Here is a 15,338-nt window from a genome sequence, read left to right on the forward strand (position 1 = left end):
AATACAGCTGGGCTGTATTACGAAATAAAAAGGAGCTGTGTTCTAAGAGGCTGTCATTTCAATCCATGTTAGACTTTCCTCATATGAGACTGAAACTAATTATGTTCCCATCCATCCATCCATCCATCCATCCATCCATCCATCCATCCATCCATCCATCCATCCATCCATCCATCCATCCATCCATCCATTTTCTTCCGCTTATCCGGGGTCGGGTCGCGGGGGTAGCAGCTTCAGAATGGAGGCCCAGACTTCCCTCTCTCCAGCCACTTCTTCCAGCTCCTCCGGGGGAACCCCAAGGCATTCCCAGGCCAGCTGACAGACATAGTTCCTTCAGCGTGTCCTGGGTCTTCCCCAAGGCCTCCTCCCGGTGGGACGTGCCCGGAACACCTCACCAGGGAGGCGTCCAGGAGGCATCCTGACCATCTGGTCAGGATGCCTCCTGGACGCCTCCCTGGTGAGTGGCCCAAGCCACTTCAACTGGCTCCTCTCGACGTGGAGGAGCAGCGGCTCTACTCTGAGTCCCTCCCGGATGACCGAGCTTCTCACCCTATCTCTAAGGGAGAGCCCAGCCACCCTGCGGAGGAAACCCATTTCGGCCACTTGTATCCGTGATCTCGTTCTTTCGGTCATGACCATAGATGAGGGTGGGAACAAAGATTGACCGGTAAATCGAGAGCTTCGCTTTTTGACTCGGCTATCTCTTCACCACGACGGACCGGTACAGCGCCAACTTCAAGGCAGACGCTGCCCCAATCCGCCTGTCGATCTCCTGCTCCCTTCTTCCCTCATTCATGAACAAGATCCCCAGATACTTAAAGGCTTGAAGCACTTGAGGCCCACTTGAGGCAGGACGACTCCCCTGACCCGGAGAAGGCACTCTACACTTTTCCGGCTCAAGACCATGGCCTCAGATTTGGAGGCAATGAGCCTCATCGCTTCACACTCGGCCATGAAACGCTCCAGTGAGAGCTGCAGATCACGATCTGATGAAGCCAACAGGACCACATCATTCGCAAAAAGCAGAGATGTGATCCTAAGGCCACCAAAACGGATCCCCTCAACACCTCGGCTGCGCCTAGAAATTCTGTCCATAAAAGTAATGAACAGAATTGGTGACAAAGGGCAGCCTTGGCGCAGTCCAACTCTCACCGGAAACAAGCCCGACTTACTGCCGGCAATGCGGACCAGACTCTGACACCGGTCATACAGGGACCTGACAGCTCGGATCAAAGGGCCCGGTACCCCATACTCCCGGAGAACCCCCTAAAAATCCCCCCGAGGGACACGATCAAACGCCTTTTCCAAGTCCACAAAACACATGTAGACTGGTTGGGCGAACTCCCATGCACCCTCCAGGACCCCGCTGAGGGTGTAGAGCTGGTCCAGTGTTCCACGACCAGGACGAAAACCACACTGCCCTTCTTGAATCCGAGGTCCGACTATCCGACTGACCCTCCTCTCCAGGACCCCTGAATAGACCTTGCCAGGGAGGCTTAACAGTGTGACCCTCTGTAATTGGATCTCACCCTCCAGTCCCCCTTTTTAAACAGAGGGACTACCACCCCAGTCTGCCAATCCAGGTGAACTGCCCACGATATCTATGCGATATTGCAGAGTCGCGTGGGCCAACACAACCCTACAACATCCAGAGCCTTAAGGAACTCCGGGTGGATCTCATCCACCCCTGGGTCCCTGCCACCGAGGAGCTTTTTGACCACCTCGGCGACCTCGTCCCCAGAGATTGGAGAGCCCAACCCAGAGTCCCCAGGCTCAGCTTCGTCAACAGAAGGCATGTTGGTGGGATTGAAGAGGTCTTCGAAGTATTCCGCCCACCGGCCCACAACATCCCGAGTCGAGGTCAGCAGCACACCATCCCCACTATAAACAGGGTTGGTGCTGCACTGCTTCCCCCTCCTGAGACGCTGGATGGTGGACCAGAATCACCTCGAAGCCGTATGGAAGTCTGTCTCCATGGCCTCTCCAAACTCCTCCCACGCCCGGGTTTTTGCCTCAGCGACAACCCGAGCCGCATGCCGCTTCGCCCGCCGGTACCCATCAGCTGCTTCTGGAGTCCCACAGGCCAAAAAGGTCCGATAGGACTCCTTCTTCAGCTTGACAGCATCCCTCACCGAAGGTCTCCACCAACGGGTTCGAGGGTTCCCGCTGTGACAGGCACCAACAACCTTGCGGCCGCAGCTCTGATAAGCCGCCTCGTCAATGGAGGCACGGAACATGGTCCACTCAGACTCAATGTCCCCCACCTCCCCTGGAACGTGTTTGAAGTTCTGCCGGAGATGGGAGTTAAAGCTGCGTCTCACAGTGGACTCCGCCAGACGTTCCCAGCAGACCCTCACTACACGTTTGGGCCTTCCAGGTCTGACCGGCTTCCTCCCCCACCACCGGAGCCAACTCACCACCAGGTAGTGGTCAGTGGACAGCTCCACACCTCTCTTCACCCGAGTGTCCAAGACATACGGCCGCAGATTCAATGAAACGATGACAAAATCGATCATCAAACTGCGGCCTAGGGTGTCCTGGTGCCAAGTGCACATATGGACACCCTTATGCTTGAACATGGTGTTCGTGATGGACAATCCGTGACGAGCACAGAAGTCCAACAACAGAACACCACTCGAGTTCAGATCGGGGGGGCCGTTCCTCCCAACCACGCCTCTCCAGGTCTCACCGTCATTGCCTACGTGAGCGTTGAAGTCCCCCAGTAGAACAAGGGAGTCCCCAGGAGGGGACTCTCCAGTACCCCCTCTAAGGACTCCAAAAAGGTTGGGTAATCTGAACTGCTGTTCGGCCCGTAAGCACAGTCAGAACCCGTCCCCCCACCCGTAGGCAGAGGGAGGCTACCCTCTCGTTCACCTGGGTAAACCCCAACCTGCAGGCGCCAAGATGGGGGGCAACAAGTATGCCCACTCCTGCCCGGCGCCTCTCACCGTGGGCAACTCCAGAGTGGAAGTACGTCCAGCCCCTCTCAAGGAGACTGGTTCCAGAACCAGAGCCATGCGTCGAGGTGACGCAGACTATTTCTAGCCGGAACCACTCAGCCTCGCACACTAGCTCCGGTTCCTCCCCCACCAGAGGTGATGTTCCACGTCCCACGAGCCAGCTTCTGCAGCTGAGGATCTGACCGCCAGGGTCCCCTCCCTCGGCTGCCGCCCGTTCTTGCTCATCAAAGCAGTGTTTGATTCAGTAAATGTGGCTTGTAGTATAAACCACATTTTGTGAGTGGTCAGGAAAAGCACCTTGTAATGCTAGTGTTATGTAGATTTAGAACATCCTTACAAATATTTGAACAATATTGCTGAGGCTATTGGGATCTACACCACCTTGTGTCAGTTCTCCACCAGATGGCATCAGGGAGTGTGGTTGGTGAGTTGGGTCCTGCAGGTGTGTCTCAGTGCACCTGTGATTCATAAACCTCATCAACACAATGTAAGAAGAGACTGCTGTCAGAGGGTTAACCTTTGTGGTAACTCCTAGCCTCCTTACTTCTCTTGTGTTTCTCTTTGTGATCTGCTTGTCATTAAGCAATTTTTTTGTTTTCATCAAGGTCTCCCAGATGAAAGCCTGGACTCTGACCCATAGTGATGGTGAGATGAAGCTTCATGAGGCACTGAGGTATTCTATCTAACTGTTCGACTCATGAGCTGACGCACCGCATGCTTTATTTGCTCTACTGCGACATCAAGTGGACCATATATGTAAAATAGGTAACATGAAAACATGAAGCCTTACGATGAATAAATTATGTTTTTGATTCTGATACATAAATTGTGATTATAGTCTTAATCTCTATATGAAACAATGGCTGGATCAAAAAGAAACAAATGGGGGAGAGTTGTGATTGGCTTATGTCACTAGGGACAAAATTGCATGATTTATTTAATACTTAAAAATAAAAACATTAACTATGCTCAGGTTTTGGTGGTTTTTGAGATGATTCCATCTCATCTGCTACAGAGAATACCCATACAGAGCGCAGATGACCTGCTGAAATGGATCAGCAGGTTTATAGAAGATGAGATAAAACATTTTGTCACCTTCCCAGTATTCCAGTGGATGTATGCTGTCTCATTGATGCATCTTAAAATGATTTGGCTGAGCTTGGTTGACCTGGTTAGCAGTGGTGGGAAGTAACGAAGTACAAGTACGTCGTTACTGTACTTAAGTACAATTTTCGTGTATCTGTACTTTACTTAAGTAGATTTAATAATAGATACTTTCTACTTTTACTCCACTACATTTTACAGTAAGTATCTGTACTTTCTACTTCACTACATTCCTACAAAACTGTCGCGTTACTCGTTACATCCAAGTCGCATTGTGTGTTTTGTCCGTTAAAATGTGAAGTTCAGGGACTTAAGATGGCGCCGTAAAATCCGAGCAATAACGTGACTTAGTGTCTGTTGTCACCCATCGCCTCCACCTTTACTCGCACGTGGAGCTCCAGACATGCGCAGTGGTTTCCTCTGAGCATCAGTAATATAATATCGCTGCATAAATCATAAGATATGGCGACATGTAAAATCAGCAGCGCTTCGCTTTCACAGACGGTGGAACTTCGTCCAATTTTTAACGTCACTTGGAAGGAAAGCTTAAAGAAAGGTAAGCTCCGTGGACGTGATGCTAGCAAAGCTAGCTGTATTGACTGAGACACATGTTGCATCTGTGATGACTGACATGTCGTAGATATGGGACAGCGCTGTGACCAAAGTGCAATATTGTAATATGACATTCATGGACGATCCGATTCTTCTAGACGGATCTTGACTAAGTCCTATAGTACTGAAGCCTCAGTGAGAGCCGTTCTTTGTTCTTGTCATGCTCTGCGTACACTGCAGTAGCTATTTTATTTCATTAAAATATTTTTACATTTAATTGGTGAATAAATAAAACAAGAACGTAGGAACGCAGAGCATGCTCATTGCTCTTTGTTTTCGTCACCTGTCATGGTGGCAGACGTTGCAGCAGGAGGGAGGATGAGAACAGTCACGGTGCTCCTCCTGCTTGGTTACTTCTTGCTTATTGGGCCTTGGACAGTGTTCATAGTTGAGCGTTGTTAATTGCTATGTTTAATGGTGCAGACAATTATTATTTCTGACATTGGCAATATGGGCAACCGCACAGGGTGTTATTTTTTTAGGGATGGCAGGAGACCTCTGTGTATTGTGGCACAGAGATGAAAGCAAAACAGAATGAAGAAGAGTTTGAATTGATACTGGTTAAATTTATTTCAGTTCTAAGTATTTAATATCTAGGTGGGAAAGTGAATCTTTAAGAGCAATTTGAGAAGCAGTTTTGATAGGTGCACTTAATGTTATTGTCATGTAGCACGGGGTGCTGGTTTTGATTTGGTCTTGGGTTCAGTGGTCCAGACTACAACTCTGCTACGTGGCTCCTTGGTTCCATGTCCTCCTCTGCCAGTTGGATTTCTTTCAAAATAAATGTGTGGCAAAAAAAGTGAAGTTCATGTTATGTTAGGACAGGAGACGAGATGTTTCCATCCCTGAAATTATGATGCATAGAATCATATATCTAAGTCTAAACTATGTTACAGAGTAAACTCAATAAAACATGCTTTATCTGTGGCATATGATCGATACACTTAATGATATTAGTGATTAGGCAATGCATTAGCAAGTACTTTTACTTTTAATACTTAAGTATTTTTAAAAGCCAGTACTTTTTTACTTTTTCTTAAGTAAAATGTTAATGTGGTACTTTGACTTTTACTTGAGTACATTTTTGTCTGTGTATTTGTACTTTTACTTAAGTACATCTTTTGAGTACTTCCTCCACCACTGCTGGTTAGTATCCTAACCTTTCTGTAAAACTCAGAATGCCTCAGCACCGGTGAGTTTTAAAAAAAATATACATCATGAAAATTCATTAGGAAACGAAACTTATCCTTTCAAAACATTAGAAATTAGAAAATGGGCTCTACTTTTTTTTCTTTTTACATTATAAGTGATTGTTTATTATTGTGTGAAACTATTTGGAGAAATCAAAATGTTGTCAGAGAAGGGAAAATTGGACCCATACTGAATTGCAAACACACATGCAATAAAATTCTAAAACAAGAAATGTAGCAGGTGAAATGTCAATGTTTTACCATTTATTTTGATCCGTAAGCCGTTCCTGATTCGGTCACGTGATACAACCCACTTGCAAGGCTTCAAACATCACAACCTGCTCTGTCAGCACAAATCTCAATATGCACTTCATTAAACTCCTCCTTGATTATTCGACACATGCTCCAAAGTCTCGGCACTGAAGACGCAACCTAAGTTATTCTCCAGACCCACGTGGGGTTCACCTACCGTTGACAAGCTCCTGGACAAGTCTTAAGCTGGTTGGCAACCTGGGACTGTCTCTGTTCCATCACAACATCACTGTCTTCGAACCTGCTCTCTTTTGCGCTCAGTCAAACAAATGGACTCATTACCAAGACTTCATCTCACTCACAGTCCAGGCATATTCAGCTTCAATCGTCTTACCTGATCCCACTCGCCTTCCTCCCAATATCTTGTTCACGGTTGTTGTTCTCTCTCACTTACTTCTGTCTGCCCTCAGTGTGCTGACCCTCCTGGGACTCTGGTTCCCTGGTCTTCCTTGCTGCGAACTTCAACATTTCACGTTTTATAAATGAATCTACTGTTACGACTGACGGCGTACAGTTGATTATAAATGAGTCGGCAGGTGCCCGTCCCTGATTGATTGATTCCAAGAAGACGACGGAGATGTCCCATTGGCTGCTTTTCGGAGGGGACGGACATAAAAGATGCTGACGCGGACTTCCTGTGTCCCATCCTCAACTCATCTCCACCGGCCACACCCTTTTCCTTTGTTTATCTGTGTTAGAGTTCTGGAGTGTAGGAGTGAGTTGCCGTTTATGTTTCCTTAGTTTTCTCATGTTTTTCTTAGGTTAGGAAGGTAAGTTTTTTTGTACTTTGGTTTATTTACTTTTGATTAGGTAAGCTTCTCTTATTATTTAGATAGGTTCGTTTTGTTTGTTGTTTTCGGCGATAGCTCACTCTGAAGCCAGGTACTCCAGTTGTAACATCTTGATAAAAAAAAAAGATATATCTTTTTAAAAATAAATCATTATCAACTGTTCAATTTTGTGTGTGTCGGATGTTGAGATCGGAGGAGGATGGATCCTTCATGTTGCGACCTGGCCCCCCTAGACTGGTCGTAACACTACTGTTTTGTCACCTGAGGGTTTTCTGCATGTGGGTCAGAAGTATTACTGCAACCATGACAGAGGCATTATAAAATATTTTTAGACTGATCTTTTTGTAACTTGACTAACGACTAACTGCTGCCTCACAGGTTGGTAGCAACTGAGATCTTAAAACAAAGATATAAAAGCTACGGAAAGGGACTGGACTGTGGCTATCTATGTGAAGGGCTTCAAATACCAGTCTAAGCTTATTACACTTCTATCAACCTACAATTCTATTTTGTTTAGTGAAAAGATTTAGTAGAAAATTCAAACATGTCACTTGGGTCTTTTCATGTGCTCTGTACAAAGTGCATCACAAAGCCAATAGTGACAATCATGGATGAATCAAGCAATAAATTGTAGACTGTTTTGATTTATTTGAAAACATTTTCTAGTTGCTTTTTGACTCTGACATAACTGCTTAGTTAATTTATGGAGTCTTTACTTTTTCTCTGGTTAACAGATTATTTTTGCCAAGACAAGTCAAGACAAGCCTCCAATAAAAATTAAGTTAGATCTTGCAGCAAATTCACCCCCATAACATATTGTGTCAATATGTTGTCACATATAGGTGCATCTCAAAAGATTTAAATATTGTGAAAAATGTTGAGATTTTGTTACTCATTCCAGAAAGTGAAGCTCATCTAGATTACATTTGCCACACATAGAATTAAATATTTAAGGCCTTTATTTATTGTAAATTACGCCTTTATTACAGATAATGAAAAGCCACGATTCCCCAAATTGACTGTGAACTTCAGGAAAACACAGTGGACCAACTCCAGCTGATAACATGGTACTCAAAATCATTACTGACAGGAAACACTGGACTTTCAGCAGTGGATTATGTCCCCAGCTAATCTTCCTCCAGACTCTGGGACTTTGATTTCCAAATGAAATGCAAACTTGACTTTCCTCTCCTGACTCCTGCCTCAGGCCACTCCTTACAAAGCTCCATTAAATTCTTACATGGACTTTGCTTGACAATCCTCTCAAGTTTGTGGTTGTCCCGTTTGCACCTTTTCCTACCACACTTTTGTCCTTCCACCCAACTTTAATCAAATATGCTTATTGTCCTGTCTTCTGGACATCTGTCCAGTCAGCAGTTTTCCTCATGATTGTACCACACTGACTCATAGTGGATGAACGTGTAGAGGCTCAGGGAAACTTTCCAGGTGTTTTGAGTTAACTAGCTGATAGGATTTGACATAATCAATTTTCAATATTTAACTTTTTCCTAATATCCAAATTTGTCAAAATATTGAATTATGTATTTTTATTCTATAAGCCATAGTCGTCATATAATACAATAAATATTTAATTCTGTATACTAAATATATTTAATGTATGAGTTTCCCTTTCTAAAATGGGTGACAAAAATATTCAACTTTTCATGATGTACCTGTATAAATGGTAGGAGGAAAAGATAAGCTGAAATGAGAAAAAAGTACCATGAATGTAGCGGCGCTTTTCCACTAGCAACTAACCGACTAATGAGCGGTTCTGTTCTAGGCAGGTAGTGAGATGTTCCATTATCCGGTCTGTTCCTATGCTGTGTTCAACTCTCTGCTGATGTTTGCAGCAACACTTAGAAATGGAGAACCTCTGGGTTTTGGTTCTGATGGATTAAAATAACCCCAAATATTTAATTTTGTCTTACAGAAATTTATTCCTGGTCCAAACATAATGATGAAGGTCCAGATAAGGTGATTATTTCGCTATGCATGTAAATATAATTACAAACTTTTGTATTAAGGCAATGCAGTCAAAAGATAGAAACCAATAGCCATGAATAAACTTGATTATTTTTTAACTAAATGAAAAAAAAAAGTCACATCATAAACTAATATTATGTAGTTCCGGTGTTTAACACTGTGGACGCAAAACAGCAGCTCTGTCAGAAATCTGACCACAGCTGCACCGTCTCTCTCTTCTTCAGTAATGTCCGTATTTCAGAGAAACGAGCTGCTAGCAGCGCTGTTACTTCACGGTCATTCTGCTGCAGAAGTTACTGCATGTGTTCCTGCTGCTGCTCCTGATTATTTTCATAATTAAACTTCTCCATACAGCTCTCTGATAGCAGATGTCATGTCAGCAGAGCCCACAGCTAAAATTAGATTCTAAACTCTAAAGGTTGTTTTGCAGTTTACAGTGACATAATCAATGAATGCGGTTTGCTGTCAATCAAATGGTTTTGGTGCCATACCTTGATCGATCCTGCTAGTACTACCACTGAAGTAAGTACTAAAATCTGAGAACAGCTGGGCTGAGCCGCGCCAAATTTACTCATGGAAAACGAATCTGACCGAGGCGACCCGGTTAGAGGGGGGCTAGTGGAAAAGCGCCTTAACAAATTCAAGTCACAACTTGGCTGAAAAAATTAAAAGAAGCATTAAAAAGACCACTGACATCCATGAATGCAAAATCGCTGTGTGCATTGAGATCTGGAACATAGTTACTAGCACAAGGGCCTGCCACAGTGCTCAAAAGCAAATAGAAAAACCTTTCAAGCAATACCTCTTTTTTTCTTTAAGATAAAGTCCAAATGTATCATCATTTTACCTTAGCTGAGACATATATACTAATTCAGACATTTTTTACTTAACCAGTACTTCACAAAACATTGGTTGACTACTATTGCAATCTAAATGTGAAATGTAATTTAAAACACCAACTTCTATGATTCCACAAACACAAGCAAGTTAAGCGTGAACACAAGCCAAAACCAAAATCCTCAGATTATAATGTTTCTGTCCGGACTGTTGATGGAGTATCAACAGTCCCATAAAACCCTTCAGTAAAGGGTTTATAAACCTCCACTAAAAGAGACTTATATTTCTCTTTTCCCCTGATTCTCCTTGATTAGTTTAAGGAAAATGACACAGACTTTACTTGGCTTATTTATGCCAGTTCAAGTTATAGACCTGAATTGATTTTCATTTGCCAAGTGGCCTTATGGATTTTAACAAATATTTTCAATTGAAATCTTACTATCATTAAGATTTGATAGGTTAATAACAGGAAAAAAAACAAAAAACTTTAACCAGGTAAAATATTGGACCAAGAACTTAGCAACACAAACCATAGGGATATTTTTAAGAAAAGTTTGTGTGTTCCTTAAAGTTGCATTATGTAACTTTTATAATCAACATGTAACTTTTAGAAACACTAAATTTCTTTTACACCATATTGTGACAGTATAATAGGAGATAGATCTGGGAACAAATCGAGTTTCTCTGCCTTCTCCCTGTGGTCCTACTGCCATCTGTAGAAATACACCGCTCAGCCAAAAACAACCAGTCGGAGTCAGGAGGAGGGTCTTAACCCTTTCATACACTCTTGTGCATGCACTTCTCACACCCTGCCCCTTGCTCCCTGCCAGTTCCCCACACTATAGCCTGGACAGGCTAGTTAGCATGGCCTCTGATGATGGTGAATAAACAGTTTTCCTGTAACAGTAAGTTGTTTCTCCACCATTAGCATATTGAGCAGTGCATACACAAATGTAACTGACTTCACTAAGACTTTGCTCCTGGCCCTAAATTGGTTGGTTCTGCCGATAGCATTAGGAACACAGGGAGAAAGGAGACCAATTGTCTTATGTTATACTGTCATGATAAAGTGACAATTTTAACAATGTGTACTTCTTCTGTACTTCTTGAGGAAGCTAAGATGATTATTATTAAAAAAATGATGGACAACCCTGACCATCCTCTTCATGAGACTGTCTTGGGAAAACAAAGCATCTTCAGTCAGAGGCTACTTCAGATTCACTGTTTAGACTGCTACAGGAGATATTTCCCTGTCTACAATGACTTTAACAACATTTGATTTCCCTTTGGGATCAAAGGGAAACTTTTGACTTGAATTGAATCAAAAACATATTTCTTATAGAAGTTACAAACTGCAGCTTTAACTCCTAAAATCTAAAATTTAGATTTTTAGTAGTTCAGTTAAAAATCGTCAATATTGTGTTTGACAATATTTATGAGAAAATAGAAATTAAAAATAAATCAAAATAGTTACCTTATATTTTGCTTTCTTTGCTGATTGTAACATTAAATGTCTATGATATATATTAATGCATTTATGCTTGTATAAATAAATGTAATTGATTTGAAATTATATTATTTTTATTTCACAAAAGTTTATTGTGTAAAACAGCTTAAAATATAAAAATGGGCAATATGAAAGCAAAGCATTTCTTGGCTTTGTATAATTTCCAGAACAAGTATGCATCAAAGAAACATTCCTTTAAAATATATCTATTTATTTAACATTCTAGTTTGAGGGGAACCTAAATAGTATTTTTTGCTTTAAAGGGCAATTATATCCATATGTTAGACATAAAACCAAAGTATAAAACTAGTAAATAATTTGTTTATTTTTCAAAACACTTTGCAAGTTTTATGAAAGTGTTGTTATAAACTGATTTTCAATGCTTGTAGCTATTGTCAGAAAAAAGTATATATTTTTTTTTTCTCAGAAATTCATCTTCAAGTATTCCCTCGGCTTGCTTAATAAAAAAAAGGCAGCAGCATAAACTCATATCTCAATTTCTGAGACAAATGAAATAGATTGTTGATCAATATTTTTGACTTCCTTTCCAACTGCAATATTAGCATTAGGTTGAAGTGGAATACTTGAGATAAAGAAATTGTGGAGATTGTCGTCAGAATCTATGGATGACTGTGGGACTGATACTTGGGTATTATTATTTTTCATGCAGTGTGTTAAATCATTATTTAATATTTCTGCATCTCAGGTTTTGCTCTATGCATCTTTTTCTGAACTTGCAGGCCATTGTATTAGCAACTAGTGACTGCCAGACAGCTCAGTGGGCAGTTAAATATCACAGTCTTCTGTCACTGCATCCATCACCTTTAAAGCAAAAGACATGAAGTCAGATTGGTTACAGAATAGCAGAGTGAGAGCTTTCAGGGTAGAAATGAAAAGAAGCAGCTCAGAGTGGGAAGTTTTGGATGTGGCTGTTGAAGACATTCCATGCAGTGGAGCAAGCCTTGAACAGATGTGCATTTCATCCAATTGTGTTTTGGTCCAAGTACTTCAAACATTTTATTAAACTGCTTTAGCAGTAACCCATTCCTTTGCAATTGTAAGAAAATTTTTAATGTTTAAACAAATAAATGAACTTAAAACCAACAACAAAAAGATATGTTTTAGATATTAGACTCAAATAAAGGCAAATCATTTCTGAAGTTCCCTTGTGGTCATTTGAGATGGTGGTTAAAGTCTAGCTTGGCTCCATGGTGACAGCAGAATTCCTCACGTTTCTTATCTCGTTGTCGCCATTGGGCCTAAGTGAATAAATGCAAAGACACCAATTCTTATCTTATGGGTTATGATATAGCACTCTTATTACTGTGTGAAGTTCCATCTATTCTCAAATCAATAAGCCTATTCAAATGATATACTTCTAATAAAAGCATAATTACTACAGGCTGATTCATAATAGCTTGTATTTGCCACAAGGCTGCAATACATGGCATATGTGGTTACTGTAAGAAATTCTGCTTTCATTGGTTTAAATTCTTCAGAGAAAATATCACATGAATTCTTTACCTTTTCCAGCTGTGCATTCTGTTTGGACTTGTACAGGAACTCTCCAACGGCCACAAACACAGAGAGAACAAGTCCAGCTGCCAGGACAATGAAGATCCCACCGATGTTCTGCACACCAAGGGCGCTGGCCTCCTTACTCTCCTCTTCTGGACAACCATTTCCTCGCCACCATTTCTCTTTCATCATGTGCAGTTTCCCTTCCTCCTGAAGTTGCAGAATGGCAATAGTGATCTTATCTCTGTATGGAGATCCTGAAGGAACCAGACACAAAAACATTAACAAGCAATGCTACTGTCTTTTTTGTTAATATTATTGCATAACCCACAGAGTTGCCAGTATTAATACGCACAGTAAAACAGCTATGCAATAATAATTCAGCTTTCTGCTTATTCTCAGTATTAAGTAGGACCGTCAGTGGGGGAAAGTAACATTTACAGGCTTTACTGTAATTAAAAAATAACTTATCTGTACTTTGTACCTTTTAAAGCAGTTTACAAAACCTGAACTTTTACTAGATTACATTTTGAGTAAAATATTTTACTCAGTTACATTTGAATTATATCTACTAATCAGTAATTCTTTTTTAATGTGCCAGTTTGCAGTCATATCACTGGCTTTCCTTTATTTCTCCTGACATAACATGTCTTTTGCTCACTCAGTGATGTTTAAAAGATGAAAAGTAAGACAGTAAGGTGCAGAGAAGAAAGAGAGGAAAGTTCTGGAAACAGACAAAGCAGAATGTGCAAAAATTTGAATCTTTTTCACAAAAATTAGTAACATCAAAGGAGGATGTTGAAACGGGTAAGGCAAACAAATATTCAGTCAAGTTACAGTATTGTGTGGCATATAACATAACATTGCAACATTAAAGTATATTTAATGTTTAATATATTTATTGAAATATTTTCATTACAAATATACAAACATACCAGAGTTACTGAAAATAATAAAAAAATAACTATTGAGAAAAAACCCATCCCATAATGAACAAACCCAGTCCTCACTGTCCTTTAGGTGCTCTGCCAAGAGCACAAAACAATGTATACAACACCAGTGTAAGGATTTAGGTTTGTTTTCTAGTCAATTTAGTTCCTGTGTCTCTTGTTTGATTATTGATTATCCCTTGATTGATCCCAGCTGTGTCTGTGTTTCCTCGCCGGGTCCTTATGGGCTAGGCAGCTAACTGCAGCTTCAAAAACTGCATCAGAAGATCGTTCTTTAAAAGAGCCCAAGTTGAGAATAAAAAACAGGAGGCAGTATTTTGAGATATATAATTATTTGTTTTTTTGTTGTTGTTTTTTAAGTGACTTCAATAAAAACAGATGTAGTGATATAGAAATATACATAATTCTACACAAATAGTTTCCAGGTGAGAAGTTCCGGTTGTTAAAGTGGGCGTGGTGTATATAAGGAGCTGCTGCGTTCAGTCAGACATGTCGTCTTTGTTCTCCCACTGTGTGGCTCGTCCTGTGGGTTCTGGCAGTGAAACTGCCAACTGGTGCACGCTGCTCTGATTTCCTGGTGGAGGGGTTCTCTCTCCCTTCACTATAGCTGATCTTGGTCAAATTGAAGTTTGATCGTAGGTAAACTGGCACTGTGCTGCTGTCCTCCTCTTCCTCGTTCTGCAAGTTTGTGTGGATCAGCAGACCTAGAAATTAACGCTCATTGTAAGCTCCAGTTTGTTGCGGTTTTATTTAAAATGGTGACTAACTTTCATAGGTCTCCCCATAGTTGGACCATTTCTGCTCTATCTGCTTTCGTCTCCTGGACTTCTGCAGAGTCATTTGATTGATTTATTTTTTTAAAGTCGGACTGCGGTGGCGTTCAGCTGCCTCCATTAAAGCGGGGTGTGGCATCGGCACGCCCACTTCGCCTGCTGTGGCATGGCAAGAGGACCACGCCTGGTCCTGATGTTTTTAACATGTATTTTCTATTGTTAATTAGCTCTATTTCTTTATTTATTTTGTTTACAGCCCTTTCTGCTCTTGGCTGATATTGCTTTTCTTTTGTTGGGTTTAAAGTTATTTATTTATTTTTTTTTGCAGTTGCTGAGGTCTGGTGTTGGTGTAGTGACGGTGTCTTCCTCTTCTGTGTGCTGTGATTCTTGAGTTTGGGTTGTCTTGCTGCATCTGGTGCTTTAAAGGGTTTTTTGTGGTTGCCGTCCCCATAGTGTCCCCTTCTGCCGGTAACCTCAGCTACTGCAGCTCCTTTTTCCTTTGTTTCATTTCTAAACAACTGGTTTTAAAAATAATTTAATAGTTTTTGTAAATTTGAAACTGTCTCAATCCTCGCATAACTGAACCTGTGTGCCTTAAACAAAAGGTAATGTTCCCAGGATGGCGTTGAGCAACTTATTAAAACTAAAATTCCACAAAATCTGAGCTTCATCTAGTGTCGCCACACAGACAATTACAGCAGCACGATGAGACAAGATAATTGACTCGAAATAAATTGATTCCAAAACATAAAGTCTATTGTCCTTTTTCTAGCTCGCCATCTTCCAATCCAGATGACG

The 15,338-nt window shown here is 41.5% G+C and overlaps 1 protein-coding gene across 6 annotated transcripts in view; it reads right to left on the reverse strand.

The window, feature by feature from the left end:
• LOC103478802 (glutamate receptor, ionotropic, kainate 2) overlaps positions 1 to 15,338 on the reverse strand; it is a 549,772-nt gene that overhangs the window by 31,668 nt on the left and 502,766 nt on the right. For 4 of the 6 annotated variants that reach the window (XM_017309432.2, XM_081616747.1, XM_008432852.3 and 1 more), the window contains 2 exons: positions 12,824 to 13,074; positions 12,531 to 12,558 (listed from right to left, as the gene is read on the reverse strand). In XM_017309432.2, the coding sequence (XP_017164921.1) occupies positions 12,531 to 12,558; positions 12,824 to 13,074 (279 nt within the window). Of the gene's footprint in view, positions 1 to 12,530; positions 12,559 to 12,823; positions 13,075 to 15,338 lie in introns of those variants that run through there. The other 2 variants (XM_008432853.3, XM_081616748.1) reach the window with 2 other exon arrangements.

The sequence above is a fragment of the Poecilia reticulata genome, chromosome 16 (assembly GCF_904066995.2).
Source record: "Poecilia reticulata chromosome 16, P_reticulata-male-v2, whole genome shotgun sequence".
Classification (NCBI taxonomy): domain Eukaryota; kingdom Metazoa; phylum Chordata; class Actinopteri; order Cyprinodontiformes; family Poeciliidae; genus Poecilia; species Poecilia reticulata.